The 11562-nt window shown below is 34.4% G+C and overlaps 2 protein-coding genes across 2 annotated transcripts; both read left to right on the forward strand.

Annotated features, from left to right (window-relative positions):
• Nucleotides 1-461: 461 nt before the first annotated feature.
• LOC148765586 (uncharacterized) lies at nt 462-1446 on the forward strand. The gene has a single exon (XM_088811993.1). The coding sequence runs from the start codon at nt 612-614 to the stop codon at nt 1257-1259; it is 648 nt and encodes a 215-aa protein (XP_088668119.1). The 5' UTR covers nt 462-611; the 3' UTR covers nt 1260-1446.
• Nucleotides 1447-3616: 2170 nt separating this feature from the next.
• LOC105961715 (uncharacterized) lies at nt 3617-5516 on the forward strand. The gene is made up of 3 exons (XM_012985971.2): nt 3617-4267; nt 4358-5038; nt 5418-5516. Exons 1-3 carry the CDS (start codon nt 3617-3619, stop codon nt 5514-5516), a joined length of 1431 nt encoding a protein of 476 aa, XP_012841425.2.
• Nucleotides 5517-11562: the final 6046 nt, after the last annotated feature.

An 11562-nucleotide genomic window follows, 5' to 3' on the forward strand; every position in this document is an offset into this window, starting at 1 on the left:
TTACAATTCTTATTTTCATTTATTTATATAACTGTTTACTTCACTTCTGAAATGTTATTTTGGCATCATCCATGGTAGCATAGATAATGTAGCATAGATCACACATGGGAAAAAAGATACTAGCATAGATAATGATAGTGATGCGGGATCACTTGAAATGAGGAGTTCTAAGGTCAAATTAAATAATAGAAAAAAAATACTAGTATAGATAATGAAAGTGATGCGGGATCACTTGAAATGAGTGGTTCTAAGGTCGAATTAAATAATAGTTTATGAATGCGGGTTCGAATGCCAAAGCAATTAAATAAAATAGTGATTATGCGAGCTTTTTACTAATAAATCAATGTGGGATGGGTTTAATTCCTTGTATGTTAGGAATAAGCTACATCAGATACGAAATCCTATTTTATCTAAATAACTTATAAGAATCCTAGTAAAATAAAAGTTAAATTCCTAACCAATTAGGTCAAATACAATCAATGGCACAACAAATATAATTTAGAATCCGAACCACAAGGTAGCCTCTCGCCAAGATCATCGTTACAAAGCCGATTTGTTTTCTTCAAAGAAGTCAATAGTCAACATGTGATTTATTCCATTCGTACAGCATCATGTTTCTTGCTAATGGAGTCGAGTTCACTCTAAAAGTTATGATAAACAAACAGAAAACCAAAGTACTATTCGCCGAAGTCGACGGCGATTTCGCAGAAGTTGTATTGAGTTTTTTAACTTTGCCATTGGGAACGATTGTGCGAGTTCTGAAGAATCACTACGGAGATGCTAAGGGGACGACACCTGTCGATATCGGGAGCTTAACAACTTTGTACGACGGCTTATCGAATCTCGACAGCATCAATTTACGGAATGAATTCCGTAAGGGGATGCTTCTCGATCCCGTAAGTTCGTTAGAAGCTGAATGTCGAAAGCTTAAACTCGATATCAGTGTTCCTTTGACCGTTAAGTACTTTTCTTGCCCGGACTGGAATTGTAAGATAACAATGCAAGGAAATGCTACCTTAACTTGCCCTTGTGGGAAAACGATGAACAAAGAAGTTTGTTTAGAGGAATCTGAAACTGCTGATGATGGCTGCGGTGGAGTTTTCACCGTTAAGACAAATTCTTTCTTGATCTCCGATGATCTGAGAATGGTGCCTAATGTAGTGGTATCGATTATGCAAACGCTCGAAAATCTTGGCATTACAGACACTAATGGGGCCGAGCTAAGGAATGTGACTTTTGGATTCAATGAGGTAATATAATTTGTTTCTTGGTTCTGTTAAAACTTTTGGAATTTTTGTTGAATATGTATAATGTATATATGATTAGAAAGAAAAAAATTTGTAATTTTGGTCATCTATGTTGGTCTATTTAGGGATTTACTCATGTGAGTTATATTATATTTCAGTTTCACATGCAATAAAATTGCAAATTTAGCATTTCATGATGTGGCATTTGATGGATTTTGCTGGGGAGTTGGATGCTATACCTGGTTATTTATATCGGGTGGATTTGAAATTTGATTAAATGTTACCCACTAAGCACACATAGACATGGATGTGTGTGATTATGTGTAGATCTACGGTTCAAATCCATCCAGTGTAAATAACCAGATGTAGCATCTAATATCTTGATTTTGCTCTTACGGACTTTTAAAAGTTATAAATTCCTATATTGGATAAAAATTCTAGCAAAGTAGGACCAAAATAGGAAAACCTGCAAAGTTGTTGCATGTGAACTTGAAATAGGATAACCAAGAGGACTAAATCCCGGAACCGGCCAACATAGAGGATCTAAATTACAATTTTCTGCCATATAACTATGTCAGTTTTGTGAATTTTAATAATGATTGTCTGCCTTAGGTTATGGATTTGCTCAAGGGCTCGTTAATGTCGCGTACTCCGCTAACCGACCTCATACTCAGTAAAACAAAGGTTTACGATGATTTTGCCGGACTGAAATATGAGGCCGGAATTTCCCTTCAAGAGAAGAAGAAATTAGACGCGACCAAGAAGATGAATTTGAGGTTGGTTGTAAAAAAATCGAACAATAAGTTATTGTTTGCCCAAGCCGATGATGATTTCGTAGATTTCCTTTTTTCTTTTCTTGCCATCCCACTAGGAGAAGTTGAGTGTCTTTTGGGTAGTAACACTTGTCTTAAGAGTATAGACAATTTGTATAAAAGCATAGTGAATTTTATCGATGACAAGTATTGGGTGAGTCCACCTATAAAAAATAGGCTACTGAAACCCAATCTACCTAAAGGTTATGTTTCCGAAGGTACGATTCTTCCTCTTAGCGAACAAGTTGTTCTATATCACCATCGGGATATCAACCAGAAAAAAGAATGGCTTTCATATTCAATCGGAAAAGATTCTGGATGGTTTCGTGCAAAGATGTTCTCTCGGGGCCGAGAAAATTTTGTGAAAGGAACAAAAACGTATATGGTGGCCGATGATTTAACTGTAACTCCTATGTGTATGACCTCAACCCTAACTATACTTAAGAAAATGGAGATCCCTTTATCTGATGTCAAAGAAATGGAGGTGCACGTTGGATTGAAAGAGGTAACTAATATAATTTGATTTATAATATCTCATGCTTCATTTATTCATGTATATATATATATACATTACAAGGTTCGTTTTGGGCACAGGCATTAAGCATACTGAAGGCATCTCTTACATCAACTTCTGCTCTAACAGATGGCCTGAAGATCGATAGCATGTTAAAGAAACAACCTAAGCATGCAAGAGCACTGATAAGGCGGTTCGCACAATTGTTTAATTAGAAATCTTAGGCCTCTTGTTTGGGGAGATTAGTCGTTATTAACTAAATAATTAATTTGATGTTTGACATCCCTAATAAGTTGTCGCGTCGACATGCAAATATTATATTATCATGATTATCTTGCTTTTTAGGCATGTTTTTTATTGGATATTTCAAAGTTCAATAATATAATTGAGTTTCATTAGATTATTAATCTTATCTTGGCTAATCTTATCTTGGCAACCAAACGAGGCCTTTTTATTACTGTCTACTATTGTTGACCGATTAACGTAATAATATTACTGTCTACTATTGTAATATTACTGTAAACACAATAACATTATTGTGTTTGACGGTAATATTACTGTCAACCACATCAATATTACTTCTTTTGATTTTTATTATGTTTGCCTTTGTTGAACGGTCAACATATTAATATTACTCTATTACATAATAATAGTGACTTTTGTTGTGTTAAATTAGTATAAAAAAAACTAGTATTAAATTCTCTCCTATAATAATGGTGTTAATTATTAAAAGAAAACTAGAAAGTGTGGGCTTTTATGCAATAAAATTACGATAACGAGATTTGTTGCGAATTTCCCTTAATACAGAGGGCTATTTGTAGTGAAAAATAAAAATTATTCAATTTTTTTCTCAATTATCTCTATACATGAATAAAGACTGGTTCAGTTCTTTTTACTTGATGCATGTACAATGTACGTACCATGAATCAAATTTCAACAAACAAACTGAAACGCTTCGCTTACAATGTCCCTTTGGTTTATTTTTTGGCCTTATAAAAAGAAAGAGAGGCTGCAGTCATTTCCTCCCCATTTTCATAGTCACAATGTCTAGTGCTAAAGATGTAAAGTTCTCTTTAAAAGTTACAATGAATAATCAGAAAACAAAAGTTCTATTTGCGGAAGCCGATAGCGACTTTACAGACGTCTTGATTAGCTTCTTGACGTTGCCGTTGGGAAGGATTGTGAGAGTCCTGAAGAAGCACTTTGGAAAAGAAGAAGAACGTGTCATCTGTATTGGAAGCTTGACCACTTTGTACGACGGCTTAGCGAATCTCGACAGTGTCCATTTCTGGACAAAGGGTTGTAAGGAAGCGCTGCTCGATCCTATGAGTTCGTTCCGTGTTGAATGTCTTAAACTAAAAATTGATGTTGGTGACACTCAGCCCATCGACCAATTCAGTTGTTATCACTCAAATTTTACTCCAACGACTACGAACGTCTTGTGTACGAGCAACTACTTTGATTCTGCTACATGCTTTTGTGGAAAAACAATGACAAGATCTGCAGGTTGGAAGGATCCCCAAGCTGCTGCTAATAATGATGGAGTTTTTACACGAAAGAAAGCCTCTTTCATAATCTCCGATGATCTGAAGATATTTCCCAATACCACAGGATTCATTCAAACTCTAAGTACTCTTGAAATTACAGACAAGGATGTGGGAGAGCCAATCAATGTGACTTTTGGATTTAATGAGGTCAGTCATAATTAATTCAGTGTGTGGTACTTAATAATCTTACTTCTTCAAATTTCTTATTCACTTTTTTTTTTTGGTTACTATTTATAGTTTATGGATTTACTTAAGGGATCTTTACTCTCCCCTACTCCACTATCCGACATCATACTCAATAAAAGAAAAGTCGAATTAGGCACAACAACACCAAAAACTGAACCAGGAGTTTTGTTGCATGCGATCGAGAAACAAGCGACTTCCGCTAACTCAAATAAGATGATTCTGAAAGTGATGGTGCAAAAATCAACTAGTAAGTTATTGTTTGCTCAATCAGAGGAAGATTTCATCGACTTTCTTTGTATTTTGCTAGCTATCCCCATTGGAGGAGTTGAGTGCCTTTTGGGCGGTAACGCTTGTCTTAAGAACATAGACAATTTGTACAAGAGTGTGGCTAATATTAATGGTGACAAATACCTTGTCACTCAAGATATGAAAAACAGATTACTGAAGCCCAAGCTACTCCACGGCTATATTTCTGAAAACCCGATTTTGCCTCTCAGTGAAGAAAGTCGTCCTTCTTACTGGAACACCGTCGAGTGGAAAGCTGTAAGGTTTTCGTCAGTCAAGTTCGTGAAAGGTCAGGGTAAGTATATTGGGGGGCCGACACTGTACAAGATAACTGATGATTTAACTGTGACACATTTTTGTATGGGCTCAATCCTTTCTGATCTCAAAGACCGGAAAATTCCTTCATCTGATGTCAAGGAGCTGGAGCTCGAGATTGGATTGCAAGAGGTAATTTCATAATTTGAATTTGGATTTCCCTTCATCTCATGTTTCACTTAAAAAAAAAATTTGTTGAGTCATAACACCTATTTTTTCACATAGTTCGGCAAAAAGTGTTGTCAACGATCAAAATAAATGTTGTCACTTAACAGTAATTAAGTGACAAATGTTGCATTCACAATTGGGGTGTCGCTAATGATATATATATATATATATATATATATATATATATATGTATATGTATATATATATATATATATATATATATATATATATATATATATATATATATATATATATATATATATGTATATATATATATATATGTATATATATATATATATATACTAACTACGTATTGAGATTCACTTTTGCACTTTTGCTGTAGGTTTTAAGCATATTGAAGGCATCTCTTACATCGACCGCTGCTCTAACTAACGGCCTGAGGATCAATGCCGTGTTAATGAAACAACCTAAGCGAGAGTAGTGACCTTGGTCGCAACGGTTCATCCAGCAGTCTTGTTTATTCATTAATATTTGAAACTTCATGTGCTAATCAGCAGATTTTAAGATCAAGTTGCTTTAAGTTAAACTGTATTATTTATTTATTGTTATTCGGGCTTTAGTCTCACCTATGTTCTATAATAACAATTTATTCATATTTATTGTGTATATATGAAACATAATTTCAAGAAGCTAGCTAATTTAACATAATTTCTTCAATGTTCAAGCAAAATTTGGGAAGAGTCTACAATATGAGGTCAAGCAAGAAGGCCTCTGTCCCAAAATAAAATTCTGTATGAGATGCTTTTTTCACCCCTCAAATTTCAAGTTAGAGACATGCTTTTTTCAATGAATCATAATTTCAAGTTAGAGACGTGCTTGCACAATGGTGCAAGTTAGAGACGTGCTTTTTTCACCCCTCAAATTCTTCCATTTCACCACCTAATTAAAACATAGGGTAAAAAGTTGGATAATTACAGTTTAGGTTCCTATATTATACACAAAATCAATTTTTGTCCCTATATTTGTTTTGCTACGATTTTAGTCCTTAAACTAACCACATTTTTACAATTTTGGTCCGCCGTTTGATTTGAGTGTTAATTTGGATGGAAAAAGTCACGTGTTTTGCATGTGAGGATGCTTAAATAACCCATCGACCCTCGTTTTACCTCTATTTTTGATTTAGCCCCGATTTCACTTTAATTCTACAACTTTATCCTAAAAAATATAAATTCCAAAAAATATTAATCCCAATAATTTAAGAGTTTCTTTTATTAATCCCAATTTCTAGGAATTACTAATTTGATTATACAAAATATTATTAATGAGTTTTTTTTTGTAAATATAATTTATTTCATGGGTAAATTACAAACACCCCCCTGAGGTATGGTCAAATTACAAAAACACCCCTCTTGTTTGGATAATTACAACCACCCCCTCAACTCCTCAAATTTAGTGGAATCTTCGAGATTATATCGAATATTATAACTTTTGTACCCGTTTTATCTTATTCAAACTCTACATTATGAAGCAAGATAATCATAATATGTGATTTTTAGCTTGTATATATCAGTTTGTGGTGCATCGAAAATTGTATTTTTTACACAAAACGAGTACAAACTAGAGCACATTTCACGGAATCTAGATGAATATGTTGAATTTGGCACCATAAAGGTGGAGGTCTAAGAAAAAATCATAGTTGAGGGGGTAGATGTAATAATCCAAACAAGAGGGGGGTTTTTGTAATTTGACCATACCTCAGGGGGTGTTTGTAATTTACCCTTTATTTCATTATTTGGATTTATTAATATGTAAAAAAATAATTAAACATATATTTTAATTTGAGCAATATTGTTTTTAGTCGTTTATACAATAAATCAATTTGCCTATTATTATAAATTTTATTGTATTTTTATTCTTCTTTAATAATTTTTTAGTAGTATTTCAATTTTAAATAAAAATGCAAAAAAAAAAAAACAAATTTATTAAAAATCATTTCAATTAAAAAAAGTGCACAGATGTATAGTTGATGGCTCGGCAGCGGCGGTGAAAATGGTAGACAGGGCGGGGCTTGGGCATTAGGAACAAATTTTTGGAGATATGATTTTTTTTGGCCGAATTTATAATAATAAAGTTAAACTGCAGCCAAATAAAAAAGGGTTAATAGCATTTTGCCACCCGTACTTTGCCCGTTTTTGCGCTTTGCCACCTTAACTAAAAAAAGTTGCACGGACACACCCAAACTCGTTTTTTTGACGCACATAACCACCTAAAGGGAATATTCTGGCGAATCTTCTCATTTTTTCGGCGCACGTGCGATGCACATGCTTAATGTGAGGATTTTTTAGTCTTTTAATCTGAAGATATCATGTGGGGTTAAAATGAAAGTTCCAAAGGATTAAATTGAAAGATTGCAAGTTCCAACTTCCAAGGGGTGAAATTGAAAGATATTAAACTCTCATTCTTCTTCTTCACTGGATGTTTCTCTGTTTCTCCCCCATTAATTTGTTCTTTGAACTAACAACAACTTTTGAAAAAAATCCAAGCTTCAAAAAAATTAAGGGGTTATCTTCTCTCATCAATTTAATTAAATACCTTGTGAGGCGATCTTGGTCCTCAATTTGGAACTTTCCTCGATGTTCCTCCTGATCGTCATCAACATATTCAGTCCAATCGTTTCTCTTAGTCTTGTTCGTTAGCTCTTGGATTGGAGAACTGTTGGAGGTACGATTGTGTTCATCGGGGAGATGGAAGTGATTTTGATTAGAGAATTAGTGAGACATGTTCAAAAGTCTTGACGAATTTGCGTACGATACATCTCTGGCCATGGATGATTGGGCAAAAATCTTCCTCACAAATTCCTCATGGTTGCACACCACGCGACTCCACCTGTTGCTGCTTTTCTTCTACTGGTTCATCTGCACTGCATCCCACTTTTGTTTTCATAGTTGAATTTTCTCACACAGACATATATCTACAGTGCAATTAATTTCAACATATATTGTAAACCACAAAAACATATTGAGAATTAGAAAGAAAGAGAGAGAATTGCCAACATAGTGGAGCATTCGAAGCATTGGAAATGATTTCTTTGAAAAATATTAATGGGGAGAAACTCCTATATAAGAAGAAGACCCACTCCCATGGAAGAAGCAGACACACAACTCTATTTCAATAAATTTAGAATTTGGGTAAGTTTCAAATAAAGTTTAATTGAGTCCTTAAAATTTTCAATTTTACCCCACATGATATCTTCAGATTAAAAGACAAAAAAACCCATGTATTTAGTCATGTGCATCGCGCGTGTGACGGAATCTTTCAAGATTCGCCGGAATATTCCATCTAGGTGGTTATGTGCGTAAAAAAAACAAGTTTGGGTGTGCCCATGCAACTTTTTTTAGTTAAGGTGGCAAAGCGCAAAAACGGGCAAAGTACAGGTGGCAAAATGCTATTAACCCAATAAAAAATATAGGTGAAACATGGGGTAAAAGTACATGATCGCATGCCTCGCACGTGACTTTTCTGTCCAAACTAACAGCAATTTCAAACAGTGCACGAAAATTATAAAAAAACTTGTTATTTATGGACTAATTTCGTGCTAGAAAAAGGTTAAGGACCAAAATCAAAAAATGTGTATAATATAAGGATCAAAACTGTAATTATCCCATGATAAAAATAAGGCTATTACAAGATTTACTGAGTTTTTGTTGCCATTTTGCCCCCAAACTTTGACACATTTTGCACATTACCCCTGCACTAAAAAAATATTGCATGTTGCCCCAAAATAAGAAAACGAGATTTATTAGTTAGTCAGTGGACTAGAAATCTCACTCTCTCTCTCTGTATATGGATCTCCAAATTTTTAGTTGGTCGAATTGCCTTTCTAGTCTCTAGAGTATCTCAACTTTTAAATACCAGACAAAATTCATAGAAAAAATTTAAAGTCATAAACGCATTTTGTTAGACTATGTGTTTCCCTTGGAATATTTTGTTGGGCGAATTGCACATCACCCCCTGTAAATTTCTAAATTTCACATTTTATCCCGTTACAATTTTTGAAAGTGAATGTCCCCTTCAAAATGTTATTATTGTTGCACATTGCCCCGATAACAAAACTCTGATGAATCTTATTCATTGAAATTGAGTATTTTTGTTGCACTTTGCCTCTTTAAATGTTATTTTTATTGCATTTTGCCCCTTAACATGCTATTTTTTGCACGTTGTCCCTTTAAAATGTTATTTTTTGTTGCACTATTCCCTCCGAAAAATGGTTGTTGGGCGAAGTGCAACCAAAATAATATTTCGAAGGGAGAGTATCCATTTTTTTATTTTTTTAGGGGGGAAAATGCGAAAATGGAAATTTTATAAGGGGTGAAGTGCATTTTGTCCCGTTTTGTTCTATCAGAATCTGCATGGGTTTTCTTCGGAACAACCAACCTAATTTGGGAAAATTGATTTCATTTATTAAAAAAAAGGACAAAATGCACTTTACCCCCTACAAAATTTCCATTTTCGCACTTTCCCCCTTAAAAATTCAAAAACAGGATAATCCCCCTTTAAAATATTATTTTGGTTACAATTTGCAACAAGAATAACATTTTGAACGGGGACATTCACTTTTAAAAAATTTGAGGAGGTGAAGTGTGAAATTAGAAATTTTTAGGGGTGATGTGCAATTTGCCCCCCAAAAAAAGGTTTTCTTTATGAGAAACGGACGGTCCACCTTCTCCTTCGACCCCTGGGTTTCTAGAAATCCTGCCCTATGAAACACGGTAGCCTCCTTCGCAGAAAAATCTTGAAACAATATACACTTTTGAAATCATACTATCTTCCAACGATTTCTTCAATTTGTTCAGCCAAGAACCAAAAACAATGTCCGATACAAATGAAGTTGAATTCACCTTGAAAGTAATGATAAACAAACAGAAAACAAAAGTACTCTTCGCAGAAATCGACAGCAGTTTCGCCAATGTTTTACTTAGCTTTCTTACATTGCCATTGGGAACAATTATAAAAGTTCTGACGCACTTGACGGAGGCGGCGACAAGGTGGGGAGGCACCGCCGCCAATTGTACCAGGCATCGATGTGGCAGTGTTGGACGAAGGGGGAGACGGTCTCCAACATCGGCGGAGGAGGGTCTCCTGCAATGGGTTTCAGCCGGCGGCGTTTGAAGGAAAAAAAGAAAAAAAATTAAAAAGAAAGAAAGAAACTGTGAACGAGAGAGAGAGAGAAAGCGCTAGAATGAAAGAAAGAGGGAGAGATACACAAGAGTGAGAAATAAAATTGTATTACGATAAAAATCTAACACATCTAACACATAGGGGCACTTTAGTCTTATCATGGCTGTTATGGGGGAGTCTCACTAATTTAGACTGGGATTTGGATTACGGGAAAAGTTTTTTAAAGTTAATTGGGTTTTATTCAAAATATCTTTAAAATGAAGGGTGTATTGCATATTTCTCATATATATTAAATAGCAAGTAGGGCGGGAATAAAAATATTATTTGAAAACTGATCGGTTGGTTGAAATATGAAGAAGGTAGCCGCAAGGAACTTCTATTAGCTGGAATGAAAATATTATATGTTGTGTATATTTATGTATACAATTTTGGAGAACTAATTCATGCTGTCTTTCACAAAAAAATATATATATATATATAGAAAAGTTCTTGAGGTCATTTCAAATGATAGAGCGGCAACACTGCACGTAGAAGAAGTAGGCCCAGCGGAGATAAATAAAAATATTATTTGAGAGTGGACTTTGCTTAGTTTAAAATTTAAGTATGCAAATTGCCGATGAACATTATTCCACCACTTTCTCACATTTCTCCAATCTCTTCCGCCGCCGCAACAACCTTCCCCCCTCCCTAATCTCCTCCGCCGCCTACCGCCATTGATCTCCGTCGCCTACTACTTTTAATCCCCGTATTTTTCTTCTTTTCCATTCTATATATTGTTCAAAACAAGCATTTCAATTTACCGTGTTAGATATTTTTTTTATTTTTTTTTTCAGTTTTAGATCTGAAATTGTTTCATCTAAACCTAGCTGAGGACTATGAAGATATAATTTTGTGAGTTCCATTGTCATTGCTTTTGTTTAAACAGGTTAAATTTTCCATTATTATTATTGTTGTTGTTTTTTTTTCATTTTTTGTGGAGAATTTCCGATAATCCTGAAATTCCAAATTTTCAATGCATTCCCAAAAGGGATGTGATAAATGTCGTTTCAGTTTTAATAATGTTACTTCAAATGTGATTTTTTTTTTAGACATCACTTCAAATGTGATTTTGACCATTATTAAATTTGAACTGGGCAAAATTCAGAACATGGAATTTGTAGTTCTTTGAGTTAGCTTTCTAATCTAACTTGAATCGCCAAGATTGGATGTCGGTTGAGAAAGATATGCATGAATCAATGAACACTGCCCACAACTTTGATGTTTTGAATTATGTAAAATTTAAAATGTAACTCATTCATGTGTAACTTCATCACCCGATATCCAATCTAGCTGATTCAAGTTGGATTAGA

This window comes from Erythranthe guttata, chromosome 13 (assembly GCF_056151865.1).
Source record: "Erythranthe guttata isolate IM_541 chromosome 13, IM_541, whole genome shotgun sequence".
NCBI lineage: Eukaryota > Viridiplantae > Streptophyta > Magnoliopsida > Lamiales > Phrymaceae > Erythranthe > Erythranthe guttata.